At 41.5% G+C, this 15,603-nt stretch overlaps 1 protein-coding gene across 1 annotated transcript in view; it reads right to left on the bottom strand.

Annotated features, from left to right (window-relative positions):
- Nucleotides 1–916: 916 nt before the first annotated feature.
- The window catches only part of LOC306762822 (clathrin heavy chain linker domain-containing protein 1-like), a gene marked incomplete at both ends in the record, with an annotated part of 17,219 nt that continues 2,532 nt past the window's right edge, over nucleotides 917–15,603 (bottom strand). The window contains 9 exons of the mRNA XM_079249445.1: nucleotides 917–1,113; nucleotides 1,913–2,095; nucleotides 4,313–4,509; nucleotides 11,391–11,562; nucleotides 11,642–11,748; nucleotides 11,829–11,909; nucleotides 12,746–12,944; nucleotides 13,552–13,640; nucleotides 13,931–14,109. Of these exons, the coding sequence (XP_079105571.1) occupies nucleotides 917–1,113; nucleotides 1,913–2,095; nucleotides 4,313–4,509; nucleotides 11,391–11,562; nucleotides 11,642–11,748; nucleotides 11,829–11,909; nucleotides 12,746–12,944; nucleotides 13,552–13,640; nucleotides 13,931–14,109 (1,404 nt within the window). The remainder of the gene's footprint in view (nucleotides 1,114–1,912; nucleotides 2,096–4,312; nucleotides 4,510–11,390; nucleotides 11,563–11,641; nucleotides 11,749–11,828; nucleotides 11,910–12,745; nucleotides 12,945–13,551; nucleotides 13,641–13,930; nucleotides 14,110–15,603) is intronic.

The raw sequence follows: 15,603 nt of genomic DNA, 5'->3' as shown, positions 1-15,603 counted from the left end.
ATTTAGAGCATTGACAATGTGCTGTAGCTTAGCGGGGGAAAGCATCTGTCTAGTAACAGGGGATCCTTGGTTCAAATCCCAGCTAGGGCCTTGCTGCTTATGGTCTTCACAGAGAGTTAATGTACAGCTGTATGATCAAACCCAGATTGTCAAATTGAGCCAGAAGGGGCTGATACATGCAGGACTACATCAAGACTTTGACTGGCCTGTACATTCATGCTGGAAACAAGGTGGTTTGGAACCTGAAACATTGGCTCTCAGTGAGAAGCACAAAAAACAATGTTTTCTTTACCAACCATGACGTCATCAGTGGGTAAAGAGTGGGTTCAGGCCAATATTCTGGCTGGCTGTAATATGCACTTGGTTTCAATAAAGTCGAAAACAAATTTTAAAAAATGGTGGAAGAAATAATTAATAACCTGAAGAGAAAATACCGCAACAAGAAATGCCAGACATTTGCCAGAATGGTCAGCCGGGATCCTCTCAGGCAAACCAACCGTTGACAAAAGACTTCACTAAAGCATAAAAGCCATTGTCTTTTAAACAGGAGATTCTGGGTTCAGATCCCAGCAGTGCCTGATGACTATCAGCTTGATTTGAGTAGGACAAAATCCAGACTGCAACACTCTTCTGCTACCTGACTGTTGGATACATCATAGACAATGCAAACATAAAACAGAACTGATGCATCATATAAAAAACTATAGAGACAATAGAAACCAGATCTAAAGGTTTAAGCCTCAGTTTTGTTCATAAAAAGAACCAATATTTATGATGGGAGCAGGTTTATTTGACCTGGATGAAGATGAAGAAGAAGTGCAGAAAGATACATGGCTGATCTTCAGATGATGATGATGATGATAAAGAAAACGAAAGAAGCACCAGAAGCAGAAGAATAGACTTTCAGGTTCAGTTCTCACATAAAGACATGCTCCATGAGCCGGGCTCCCTGTAGGTCTGGTGACCGGACTGCAGTCCCACTCTGATCCAGCAGGATGGACCTCACGACCTGGCTCAGGTCCTCCCGCTTCAGCTTGGAGCAGAAAGATGCCACATCGTTCCAGACATCCACCGAGGAGCCGGCGTCCTCCAGGATCATGTTCTTCAACACCTCTGGAGGATGGAACCATGGTGAGGTCACATGACTCATCCTCATCACCACATTCAGTTAACAACAAGCTTTATTCAGAAAACATGAACCGGGAACAACAGAGTTAATTTACTGTGACTGCTTGTTCTCTCAACTCAGCAACGCCGTGACAGTTAGTGACTGACAGCTGGAGTCAGACACTCAAACTGGGGATTGCTTTGTTAACACCAATCATACATCCAATTTTCTTGAATAAAAAGCTGTGGCAGCTTTCCTTGTGGCTTCTTCATGGTTGCCACTCGCCTGTGGTATGCCCAGGTACTTGTAGCTTTCCTCCACATCTGTTATCCTGCTCTCCGGGATTGCAATGCTCTCCGTGTGGGTTACCTTCCCTTTCTTTGTTATCATTCACCCACATTTCTCCAGTCCGAATGACGTTCCGATGTCAGAACACATTTATATATGAATAATCTCTATTTTTTGGTTGACCCAATAACATCTGAATCAATAAAGAATTATATGAATGCAAAATAAATACCTAAAAACAATTATAAAATAAGAAAAATGACCAGAAAATGCAACAAAACAAAATGCCATCATTGCAATAAATTAAATAAAAACAATAAATATTGTAAAAAAAAAAAAAAATGTATAAATACAAGAAAATGAATAAATAAATGAATTATTTAAATTGGCTAAATAAAAAGAAACAAAGGAGGCTTGTAAATAACCTCATATAAATATTTGATTTATTTCACTATTAACCTTCAATGAAATAGTTTCATTAACTTAGTTAGTGGTTAACAGGTTGTGTCCACGCACCTCTTCCTTGGCTGATGAAGCCATCCAGAAGCTGCAGCACCAGCTGCTGATGCTGAGGGTTCGCCAGCAGGGCGGTACAGGCCCCGCCCACTGGCCAGATGGCCGCCCGGCCCTGTGGAGCCGCCGTCAGCAGCTGGAGGAGAGAGAGGCTGGGCGAGCGACACAGAACCCACATACAGTCATCTGAAAGAAAGACGGAGAGTCTTTCAGGAGGTTTCACACAAACATCTCCATCACCACAGCTTCCTGGTTCTGCTGGTTCTGGTCTGGATCTGAACTGGTTTCAGCTCAGTTCATCTGAGATCCATCAGTCCAAAGAATTTTGAAATTTTTAAAGACTAAATCTGAGATTTTTTACCGGTTTTATTTTTCTGTTTGGTGGGTTGAACTCAAACCGGGTCAGAACCAGGTCTTCTGATGAAGACCGGGTCAATGATCACTACAAGACGGTCAGGTGACACAAACACCTGCAGGAGGAACATTGTCCATGTAGGTAGGAGGCTCAGGAGGTGGACCCAGACCTTCCTCTGGACCCAGCTATCCTGCTCCTCCTTGAAGATGTCCAGATGATAAATAAGAGACATGGGGTGTTTCTCCATTCAGGATCTGCACGCTTCCAAGTGGGGATTTGTCGGCTGCATGTGTCATAGTGGCGCACCAAGTGCTGTCTCAATTCAGAGGCTCCTTCCAGTCCACCCTTCGTTTGGCTCCAGATTATCTTAAAACGAAGGACACAAGAGATGTACCCTATCCTCTCCAATCCCAGAATTCACTGCGCTCCTGATAGAAAAGAAAGAGCAGCAGAGCGCCGGTGTCGGTACCACACCAGCCAGACCGTTTCTTTATTTATTTTTATGTGTAAACACACACATATTTGTCCCAGCAGACGAGCTGGGAGGACATTGTGTCCAATAACCACAATGGATTTCATTCCAGTCGTCTTCAGACGTCTTCGTCTCCTTTCATTAAAGAATAGGCTGAATTTATTCCAGTCACTCAGATAACTGGAGACTGGAAAAAGGAACAATAATTAAACATGTGCTAAATTACAATCCAGTGATAAAAGACACTGTCATTTAACGAGTTAAAGAAAAAACAACAAAAACACAAATCAGTCTTGGACAAATGAGAGCATTTTTCTGATGAACAGTGGGACAAAATACCTGTCAACAGGTGCAGAAGTCTGACTGGGAGGAACAGAAAACACCTGACTGGACTGGAAACGTCACAGGATGGTTCTACTAAATATTAGTTTATGACTGACGGAACATTTATTATTTTATCAAATTTGTTTGCTTTTTAAAAATATTTCTATTGAACCAGAATTAGAAAATAATGTCACGGTTTTCATAAAACTTCCTATTTATTATTACTATTGTCAGTTTCATCTTATTTCCCAGGCAGCAGTTTTTCTCTTTCTTTAATGGGAGGGTATGAATACATATGAAGACGACTGTATATGTGTCTAACAAGGATTATTTTCCACTGAACTTAACGTCAGCTTGACAGGATGAGCTGTCAGCCAGAGGAGAGCTCGTCTAAACCGCCTCATGTTGCTCATTTACACAGAAAGGAAAAGGAAAATAAATCAAAGTTAAATAAGTGGCACCATTTTCTGTCATTTTAAACATATTTTTGTGTCTTTTTGTGGAAGAATGGGATCAGTAATGAGATAAACTTGGCATATGTAGTTGCTAGGCAACGGAGGACTGGAGCACTATGGGTAATTCTCATCCACTAGAGAGGCGTCTCATTTTACTGACAGTAAGCGCACTTCGATGTGTGCAGACCATGTAGAACACTTTGTAGCCTACGCAGTCTGCGCACTTGGAAGTGTGCAGACCCAGAACTGAGAAACACCCAATATAATCCCTCCAGTCTGACCGGGGTGTGACCTGGATCTGATCTGAGTGGGAGCTGGGTCTGACCTGGATGTGACTTCTAGACCACAGGTTCCAGTTCTCGAGAGCCAGTATTCTGGAGGTTTTAGTGGTCTCCATGCTCCAACACACCTAACTGAACTGATGAGAAGCTGTTGGATCCATTTGATTTGAATCGGATGTGTTGGTGCAGGGAAACAAGAAAAACCTGCCGGATACCCTGGAGGACCGAAGTTTTCTGGACCCTGTTCAAGTCCACCTGAACTCCACAACCTCCTCTTCTCCCAGTGTTTTCTTTTCTCCTGCTCCTTATTGGTCCAGAGGATCTCTCTGAAACAGGTAGATGGTTCAGGATAAGCGAACTGCGTTGACTGATGGCGAGTCATCAAACCCAGCAGGAACCTGATCCAGTCCTGAACATGTTGGTCCGAAGAAGCCAACAGAACTGCATCGTCTGGAGAAGCTCCGAGCTGCCTTTCTGTAAACAAGATGAACCTGGTGAAGGTGCAGACAGACACACCTGGTGTGGCGCTGTGCCACATCAGCTCAGCAGCACTGTGGATCAGCCCGCTCCTGCACATGCACAGAGCCGCCTTCTTGTCCGTGCCGCAGGCCTCATACACGCTGGTGGCCAACGGCAGGCACACGTCGGCCACATCGGGGTTCTTCTGAGCATGCTCAGTAAGAACATCGCCCAGCTCCTCAGAGAGGGTCAGTCCGAGGAGGAGCAGAAGAAACAAATACCGTAAAAGTTCAGCATTTCAGTTGTAAATACTTGTTTATGCAACAATAATAATTAACTCATTTTCCAAACCTTACCCCGGCGGCCAAGCTTCAAACCAGCGTCCTTGCTGTGAGGCCACAGTGCTAACCACCATGTCACTGTGCTGCATAGTGCATAGTGCAATGAAATTGCATAAGTGTAAGAAATTGAAAAAAAAAAGCACAACTGACATTGTCTAATTGCCCCACATCAGGATTGAACCCATGAACTTCTGTATTGAAGCACACTGTCTTCCTCATTACACCCATTACTCTTAGTTGCACCTCAGAAAAAGCGTTAAAATTTTTTCCAATTGGGATGGGAACGCCTTTTTTCTCACTTCCAGCAGGGTGTAATTAGTGGGATTGCAAACACATGTGCAAGGTTGAACTAAACTCCAGTGAAGATGTGAAAAACTTTGTTTAATGTGTTTCAGATATCAAAGTGTTGAAATGTTGCAGGAAGCATTGCTGGAACAAATCCTTCATATTGAACTGTGACACTTCCTTTGCTCTTTGAAGTGTTCAGCAGAGACCAATAGTTCACATTAAGCAGTCTGCAGAACTACATGCCATCACACAAGCAACAGCCAACATGCATGTTAAATGCTGTATTTGAACCCGTGCCTTGTATGTGTACCTGTGTACTGGTGCACAAAATGCACCAATCGCTGAGCTGAATTCTGTTTTGTCCAATCACAGGAGAGAATTTTAACATTTGGCCAAAATGTGAATAACTTGAAAAGTTTACATGTTAGAAAGACCAAAAGTCGTAGAACATATCTCCTGAATGAGCTGAACAGTTTGACATTTGAATGGTTGAAGTGAGGCAAAAGGTGTAGGAGGAGTAGCGTTTCAAACACTTTGCAGGAAAGACAATAGGGATGGGAACTGGATGAACCGGACACTGCAAACTGGTGCAGAGCTCCAAAACCCTGTTGAAGCAGTTTTCAGCTCATTATACAAAAACTGACCATTCGCAGAGCTGAATTTTTGTAACATCCAATGCGCAGTGGGTTTGAAAGTCTTTCATCCAATCACAAGGCCAAATTCATTTTTGCAACATGTTAAATATCTCAAAAACTACAAAGATTTGAAACGACAAAAGTCGTAGCACACTTCTCCTGAAGGAGCTGCAGGGTTTGAGATGTGAATGGTTGAAGTAACTTGAACGGCGCACGAGGAGTAGCGTGCCAAAGTTTGGTGGAATAATAATAAAAATGGCCGAGCAGGATCTCAATAATGTGAAGGCCCCATGGGCATTCACAGTAATAATTTTCTGGATCTATTTCATGTGAATACCCCATTGAGTTCCTGTTCTTTATATCTTATTATTATTATTATTATTATTATTATTCCGCCAATTTTTGCCGTGCTACTAGTCCTGCACTGTTCAAGTCACTTCAATCATTCAGATCTTAAACTGTGCAGCTCCTTCAGGGCATGTGTGCTACGATTTTTTTTTTTTTATTTGAAATCTTTGTAGTTTTTGAGATATTTAGCATTTTTTAAAAATAAATTCAGCCTTGTGATTGGATGAAAGTCCTTCAAACCCAATCCAGATTGGACGTTGAAAAAATTCAGCTCGGGGATTGGTCAGTTTTTGCATAATGAGCTGAAAACAGCTTCAACAAGGGTTTGGAGCTCTGCACCGGTTTGCAGTTTCCGGTTTGTCTTGGTCCTGGTTTCCATTGTCTATTCTTGCAAAATCTTTGAAACGCTACTCCTCCTACACCGTTTGTCTCACTTCAACCATTCAAATACCAAACTCTTCAGCCCATTCAGGAGATATGTTCTACGACTTTTGGTCTTTGTAACATTTAAACTTTTTAAGTTATTCAAGTTTTTGTCAATGTATTGAAATACGTTCCTGTGATTGGACGAAATGGAATTCAGCTCAGCGACTGGTACATTTTCTGCACCGATACACATGTACATATTGGTATACAAGGCATGGGTTCAAATCCAGCATTAACTGGTGTGCATTGTGATGGTATGCAAGTTTGTGCACAAAAACTACTTCATATGGGTCTGTTGAAGTGTAGATTCAGCTGTGAACTGTGCAGTTGGTGTTGACTGTTCACACAAACATAATAGTGTCTGTGCTAGGTTTGTCTTGGACAACTATTACAAAGTGTTAACTCCAGCTTTTAAAAAAAAAAATGCTCTGGGGAAGCAAAAGGTAAACTACATTTTTGTAGTGAAAATGCCTCGAATAGAACAAAGTTGTCTTTCCTGCAAGATCTTAATGTTACTCCTCCTACACCTATAGTCTCACTTTAACCATTCAAACATCAAACTCTTCAGCCAATTAAGAAGATATGTGCTTTGACATTTGGTCTTTGTAAGATTTATACTTTTTGAGTTATTCAAGTCTTTGTCAATTTTTAAAATCAGTTCCTGTGATTGGACAAAACAGAAAATGCAGTTCAGCGATTGGTCCATTTTCTGCACCGGTACACAGGTACGCATTGGTATACATCGGACGGGTTCAAATCCAGTTTTAAACATCGTGCATCATCATGCTAGTTGTTGCACACAGAATGCTGCATACCTTTCCATCAGTGTTAAGTTTCAGCTGCAAGTTAATATGTGGACTACCTGCACAAAAAGTCAATGTCTTTGCAATATATGAAGACAGATTAATACAGATGTGCAAGGAGGTGATAAGTTGTACTTTGTGGAAATATTTGGTGAGATGTTACTGTTTGGATTCAAATCTACAACATCCAGTGCGAAGGCCCATTCTCATAACCACTAGGCCACCATTTTGCCCTGATATACATGTGTGGGAAAAGGTAAAACATTTCTATTGAAAAGAGGATGTTCAAGGTACTGGCAGAACTATTGAAGAGTTTAGCTATTGGCATAAAAATGCCTTTTTAGAACTTCCACCAGCATGTAATGAGCAGGATTGCTAAAAGGGAAAGGTTGAACTAAATCGCTGTTGGTCAACTGAAAAGCACCATGGACTGAAAAGCACGGAGTTTCTTTTCATTTCTGGTCTTAGAGTGCTATCTAGTGGCCATGTAAAGAAACACTTTTCTTTTTTAGGTGCTATGAAGATGTAGTATTAAGAGGTACTGAGCTGGCTTGATATCTTTTCAAAGAAAATGGGAGTCAAGACCACAATGTGGACCACAGTTTAACAACAGCACCAACCAGAGACCTCTGCAGTCTGTGCAGCAAACAGCTGGAAGCAATTGAACAACAGCACCAGTCAAAGGCCTCTGGACAAGCTTCATAACATTGCGCATTGGGAAGCTTTATGTTAGATGTTGGATGAATACCTGCACCTTGTACACCACTATACACTTGTGTCGCAGTGCACCCTGATAAAGCAGTCTGTAGCTCATTATGCAAAAAAATAAACCAATTGCTGAGTTGAATTTCTGTTTTCTCCAATCACAAGACAGAATTGAAAAATTGACAAAAACCTAAATAACTGAAAAAGTATAAATGTGAAAAAGCCAAACATATCTCCTGAATGAGGTTAATAATTTAAAATTTGAATGGATAAAGGGGCAAAATGACAAAATAGAAGCACTGGGTTGACTTGATGTTACAAGGTTACGCCCACTTTAAAAAAAAAAAAACATTGCAAAAAACTCTGAGCCAAAACTAACTATGCTAATTTATATAGTAACAAACAGACCCTGCTGGTTAAAGAACTCAGCTGGGAGCAATCATCTAACTTGACACATTGTGAATGAAAACAGGTTCAATAAAAGTAAAATTCCACCTTGAATTTATGTAAAACTTGTCGGTTTTTAAGAAGCACATGCCAGATTTACATTGATAAACATCTCTATGTGTACAGGACTGTTGTAAAACTCTGCCGAACCAGTAAATAGATGGAAGTTGTCAGTATTTATATGGCTGTCATGTACCGGCCACTGGAAACTGGTGCAGAGCTCTGCACCCTGTTGAAGCAATTTCCAGCTCATTATGCAAAAACTGACCAATAGCTGAGCTGCATTTTTTCAGTGTCCAATCCTCATTTGGTTTGAAGGGCTTTCAGCCAATCACAAGCCTGAATTTATTTTTACAAAATGCTAAATATCTCAAAATCTACAAAAGATTGCTTCGACAAAAGTCACAGCTTCATTCTCATGAATGTACCGAAGAGTTTAATATTTGATAGGCTGAAGTGGCACAAACGCGGTGAATCGCATTCACACTGATTAAGTTGTTCCTGAAATGCTTCAAATAAAACGCTTTTCTTTCCTGCAAAATGTTTGAAACTCTACTCCTCCCACACCTTTTGCCTCACTTCAACCATTCAAATTTCAAACTCTTCAGCTCATCCAGGAGATATGTGCTATGACTTTTGGTCTTTGTAACATGGAAAAATGTTCAAGTTGTCAGGTTTTTGTCAAATTTGCAAATCATTTCTTGTGATTGGACAAATCAGAAAATGCAGCTCAGCGATTGGTCCATTTTGGGCACCGGTACACAAGAACGCATTGGTGTACAAGGGATGGGTTCAAATCCAGCATCAAAGGTTCTGCATTATGATGCCAGATGTTGTTCATAGAGTACTGCATACCGTTCCAACAAAGTGCTTAGATTTTACTGCAAGCTTTGCAGTTAAAATGTGGATTGTCTGCACATGTAACACAACAATGTGCAATGCCTGTTTTGAAGAGCTGTACATCTAAAACAATGTGTTTATTCGTGTTAAAAAATATTTCTGGGTAATTACAGTTATATATTAAATTTTTATTATTAAAATGCTTCAAATGGAACAAATTTGTTTTTCCTGCAAAATGTTTGAAATGCTACACCTCTAGTTTCACTTTAACCATTCAAGCATTGAACTCTTTAGCCAATTTAGGAGATATGTGCTATGACTTTTGGTCTTTGTAACATGTGAACCTTTCCAAGTTATTCAAGTTTTTGTCAATTTTTAAAATCAGTTCCTGTGATTGGACAAAACAGAAAATGCAGCTCAGCAATTGGTCCATTTTCTACACCAGTACACAGGTACGCATTGGTATACATGGGACGGGTTCAAATCCAGTCTTGAACATTGTACACTGTAATGGTGTGTCAGGTTTGCACAGAGTGATCGGATTGGCTCAGAGCTGATTCAAGAATTTTGACTTTACTTTTGTTTTTGCTGAAAACTGTTGACTTAAAGTGTGGGCTGTCTGTACAAATAAGATATATTCTGTCCAATGTCTGTCCTCAAGAGTTATGCAATTAATACGAAGGGTTAGTTCAAGATAAAAGAAAAACTGCAGAAATGACAGTAAAATATTAGTTTTGTTGTTAAAGTGCTTCAAATGAAACAGCATTGCTCATGTTGAACAATAAAGTCTTTAACTGATTACACAAGCAGTTCTAAATGGTTTTCTGCAATGATTAATGTAGTTTAACTACTGACTTCAGAATCTTAGTTATATTTACAAATTATTTAAAATAATCTTTGCCTTCTTGACAGCAGTTCAACCTTTCACATCATTTTGCAATTCTGCTGATTACACACTGGTGGTAAAGGCAATCCCATACCAATGGCTAAAAATATTAGTGCTCCTGCCAGGTCATGAAAAGCAACTGTAGTGGCATCGTGGTAAAATGACTTGCCTCTGATTCAGAAGGTTGTGAGTTCAAGTCCATGAGCTGGGTTTTCATAAATCATATCAGATGCTTGTGCTGATCTATGTCTAATAGATCTTGTGTGCTACTTTACACATTTAAAGTGGAACTATTCTGTGCATTTCAGGCTAATTTATTTTTATTTCTGAGCCCAGAAGGGCTGGGATTGATGGAGTTATTGTCACAAATGGCTTTATTTACTTCAGACCGACCCTCTCCGTAGGCTGTCAGATCAGCCTGCGGGCAAAACGAGTGGATTGAGACTCTTCCGCATTAAGCCCCGCCTCCCGCCACTGCACTACATCGGGAGCGCGCACCGCACCTGCTTTCACCGTCATTGTAACATCTCATAAACAGAAGGATTAGGCTCATATGAACTCAATAAAAAAACAAACTACAATGTCAACACATAGCATCCAGCCCTACATGTTGGAACCTGAATCAGAGCCTGAAAACGAAGTGGAAAACAGCAACCCACAGCAACGAATGCAGCAGGATGTCTCTCTTTGGTAAACTCACCAGCCATCGTTGGAAATAACTTTATCCCACGTTTTCCACCCGCCTGATGTATTTGTACATGCCCTTGTTAACCAGTAGAAGGTAACCAATCACCCAACCTTATCCCCCGGGACGTCACAAGGATTTCCACGTAGAAAAAACTCTCTAAAATGACGCGTTTTTCGTCGCCATGGAAACCGAACAGAGAGAGTGCTGGAACTCAAACTCAAACTCAAACATGTGTTTAGGTGATAAAAAACAGTGTCGTTCACATGTCTGATGAGGATTCAACACTGTAACACTGTAGAAAGCTCAGAAAACTCCAAATACCAGAATAGGAACCCTTTAAGCTCTTTTGCCGATTCCACACTGTAGGAAGTGTAAAAAAAAAATTCCATTCCAATGATAGAAAATTTTGATGATTCTGCCAACACACAGTGAAGATCTGAGAGGTTAAAGAAATGGGCTCTTGTTCAGATGTTTGTGGGTTCAAGTCCTGATGCATTACTGTGTTAAATGAAGTTGCATAACTGTGCTGCTTCTTGAAATGCTTATGCAACTGCATACCAATCATTCAGCATAGAAGGGCATTCGCATTTGCTCTTCTTCAAGAAGCGCACTTTTCTAGTTTCATTTTGAGTTTTCCATGTGGGTCTGGTCTCCATGGAAACAGCATGTAGACCCTACACATGTGTGCAGCAGGTAAACCCGACGCGGTTTGGGTCCGTGTGTCTTACTTGTTCTGGGTGACAGCGTGCACGACGAGCTGCGTGTTGCCGTGCTCCAGGCTGCAGCGGACGCCCTGCAGGGACAGAGGAGCCGACAGCTCATCACCTGCTGCCATGGTAACCAGCAGGGCCCAGAAGAACAGGTGTGGAGGCGGAGCCGAGCCTGGGGGGCCGTCCACACCTGAGAGGAGGCAGGTGAGAAGAGATGAAGCAGAAAGAGGACTTTTCATGAGGCGGTCTAAACATCAGGTGGGCCTCACCTGTAAACATCTCCATGGTGTCCAGGTTCCTCAGGATTCCTCGCGGAGATCGGGCGGCGTGGAGAGCGGCGTCTTCGTACCGAGCTGAATCAAAGAGCTGGACGAACCTGCAGGAAGCCGAGGAAGAGGAGGGAACACTTAGACCTGCTCATCCAGCCAGACCAGGAGACGTCGGGGGACTCAGCACCTGTCCAGGTAATCCCTGCGCAGCTTCGACTCCGTTCTGCTCGGCGCCACGCCACAGGCGCCATCATCCTCATCCTCCTCATCGTCCTCATCCTCGTCCTCCTCATCATCTGTGGGACATATTTATGTCAGTGAAGACGAGCGGAGGAAGCTTGAAGCTGCATCGACACAAACAGCTTTTCTTATTTACTGTTGTTTGTTTGTTTACTTATACTTTACTTAGTTTATTCTGCTGTTGATTTATAATCATTGATTTATAAATCATATCACTTTATTTCAAACTTAATCAGATTTGAGGGAATTACAGTTTTTTCTTTTCATTATTTTTACTTAATTTATTCTGTATTGTTTGATTGTTGTAAAATTTATTTAATATTTTAACTTTTCTTTATTTTTCTCTTTTAATACTATTTTAAAACTTTTTTTGTTTATTATTTATCAATTAATGAAATATTTGATTTTGTTTAATTTTATTCTGTTTTTCATGATTTCATGCCATTTATTTTTGTATTATTTATTCATTTACTTCATTAATTTCCTTTATATTTTCCTGTATTTAATTCAGTTTTTGTTTTTCTTACTGTTTACTGAATCTTTTGTAAATGGTAAATAAATGAAGATCATTTGACAGATGATTCCTACGTAGAGATTTTGGTGTTTTCTGGGTTTAATGGTGAAAACAGCAGACGTTTATTAGATAAAAGGGGATCAGAAATGAGGAGGAAGGCCGTAAATCTGGACCTGTTGGCGTGGAAAGACCGTTTCAACCTGATGATGTGAGGCGCATGATGTCCTCCAGATGAAGCTGCCTCCTGTCCTTCAGACGCTCCAACGCCCGCCGCAGACGTCTGTTCCTGCAGAAGAGACAACGTTCAGGTGACGTTCAGGTCCGGTGCTGCTGCAGGACTTTCAGCTTACAGGAGCTTCAGCTGCTTGTTCTCTGAGCTCAGACGGTCTCTGTGGTGCTCGGTGGTCTGCAGCTCAGCGTCCAGCCGGGTTCGGACCTCCTGGGGGACACATTGGGTCTTCGTGTCCAGCAGAGCGGCTTTCTGGGTCTCCAGGTCCTTCAGATGTCTGTCCAGAGCTTGGAGATCCTCCGACTCGGCTACAGTCAGACCTGCAGGAGGACAGACGGGATCAGAGAAACGAGACTTTACGTCTCGTTCCAGTCCTTTTCTGTTTCTCTGGCATCTCATTGTGTCTTGTTGAAGACGTTCATCACATGTTGTTGTTCTTTGTTGTTATTTGGAGTTGTTTGTGACAGTTTTCTGTTTGGCTTTGGTCCTCCTTGTGCCTCCATCATGTCTGCTTTGTCCTGCCTTCACAGCGCTGTGTGTCTAATGTTTTGCCTGATGGACCCATTTTCTGCCTGTTTCTTGTGGTCTTATACGTTGTTTGTAGCAGTTATAGATCATTTTGCTTCGTTTCACTGCTTTGCAGCTTGTTTCTGTCTCTTTGTGTCTGCCGTTCAGACACGTCACATGACAGGTGCATTTCTTTGAGGCTGTTTCTCTAAAAAGACTTTTCCTGTCAGTCGTCTGCTGTCAGGGTGAAACTGCTTTGGTGATTGGAAACACAGTTTTTCAGAAGGCTGAAGCCAGTTTCAGTCTGGGCTGGATAGAATAATGCAGAGAGGAGAGCAGTGTTTGTGTTTTATTTCAGTCTGAAAGAACGTCAGGAAGCAGCTCATTTCTAACTTCCTGCATGGAGACATCCTGCCGTACCTGCCATCCAGGTGCTCTGCTCTTTTGAGGACTCCATGCTCTGGATCTCCTCCTGCAGTCGTTCTGTTTGTGTCTGAAAGAAGGAGATCCTGGACAGAGACGGGGTTAGGGTTAGGGTTGGGTCGGTGACATCATGGAAATATTGATTCTGATCGCTGAGGAACAGAGGTGTAGTATCCAGGTATCAAACCGTGGAAGTCCTGTCCAGCCGCCGTTCCAGCCTTTAAAGCAGCTGAGTGTAACCAGCTCAGCTCCAGGCCAGGTGGACGAGCCTGTTGGTTAAAAACTGTTACCAAAACATGGCAGGACTTCTACTTTATGGCACCAGGATCATACAGCTCTGCTGAGGAAGAAGCAGTGGAACGTGGACAGGTGACACCTGTCTCTGAGCTGATTGGCTCGTTTCTGGCAGGTCATCAGCGACTGTTTCAGTAACATGAGCGTCTCTGCAGGCGCCCTGACTTCATCCTCCCTCCTCTCCAGCTCCCGGATGCTGCTGTCGTACTCCGACTTTATGGCCATCAGAAGCTTCTTATAGGCTGTTGCTCGTCCAATCACCTGCAAGAGACGAGAGACAGGTCCTTGGTTCACATCATGATGGTTTCTCTGCTGGAATTTCCACCACCTCATCAACCTCCTCTGCTCCAACTGAGCTCCCTGACTGCTCGCCATCCTCACCTCCTGCTCTACTTAAACCCTCTCCTGTTCCTGTTTCCCAGCTAGATGCTCAGCAGAGCTTCTCTTCTTGGTATCCAGCAGTCAGGTTCAGTTCCACATTCCTGTCCTAGACCCCGTTCTGTTCCCTGGATTTATCTTGCCCTTGTCGGCTCCTTCTTCCCCTGCGTTCCATCTGGTCTTGGACCACTTAGAAGTTTGGTTTCTCAGATTTGTGGAGAGTCTGACCGCCTTTAAACCAGGTCCAGTTAGACCGACTAAATTATTATAAATATTGCACAAATGTAAAATTTCCCATTTAAGTGGCACTTTGAATGCCTTCAGCTATTTGCAATGATAAAATAAACTTAAAGAAATATTATTCAAGTAAATAACCCAAATAAAGAAATGGCATACAAAACCAGATTAAATAGTTTTAATTAAAAATGAAAACCATTTTTAAAGCATTGCAGCAATAAGCTCCAATGGGATGAGGACAACTTTGGACTGGAACCAGAGGAACAACACAATTAGACCGGGTTCAAACCAGGTCTGGATTTTCTTTCTTTTCTTTTATAATATTAGTTTGTGATTTTTCAACCTTTGTTCTGTTTCCTTATTTAGCATTTTACAAACACTTTCATCCACGACACTTAATGAGGATTAAAATATCCCGCAGATTGAACTCATTATTTTAAACACTTTTCTTTTTATACTTTCCAGATTTGCGTCAGATAAATAACAACCTGCATATTTCCGTAATATATAACTAACTTAACGCAGAGCCTCTCTAAATGTAGCTATGACACATATGTCTATGTCATGGTCTATGTATATGACATTGGTTTAAACCAGAGACTGTATAAAAAGAGATGGGCAGAGCCTCCGTGACGTCACCCATAGGTTTCTGAAGAGCTAAATGGAAGCTCGGTGATATTTACCCTCTTATTTTCTTATTTATTCTTTTTCTTATGACGGTATTTTCTTTTTATTTATTTATCTATTTTATTTTGTTTATCCTCTTTCCATTAGTGTGCTATGTCCCTTTTTCTATAATTGTCTTTTGCCTTCCGTTTTTTTCTTTTTAAAGACTAAATTCTGTAAAAGAACTGAAGATATTAATAAAGGAGGGAAAAAATTGAAGCTCAGTGGGCGGTTCCTACCATCGCCATCTTGGTAGGGCCATGCAAACCATAGACATCATGGGTGTTTCTCAATTCAGGGTCTGCACACAATTCAATATTGTAGTATATAATAATAATTAACTAGAGGAGGTCCTGTTTGTTAAATGTAATGTCTTCTCCCCACTTGTTGTCTCATGATTGTCCTTTGTGCAGTACATTAAATCCTCCAGCGCTCTGCTTCGTTACATACATATATGAAGCTACACTTTTTTTA

Source organism: Telmatherina bonti (genome assembly GCF_933228915.1).
Source record: "Telmatherina bonti genome assembly, chromosome: 11".
In the NCBI taxonomy this organism is placed as follows: Eukaryota; Metazoa; Chordata; class Actinopteri; order Atheriniformes; family Telmatherinidae; genus Telmatherina; species Telmatherina bonti.
This window is presented reverse-complemented; position numbering and strand designations above follow the sequence as displayed.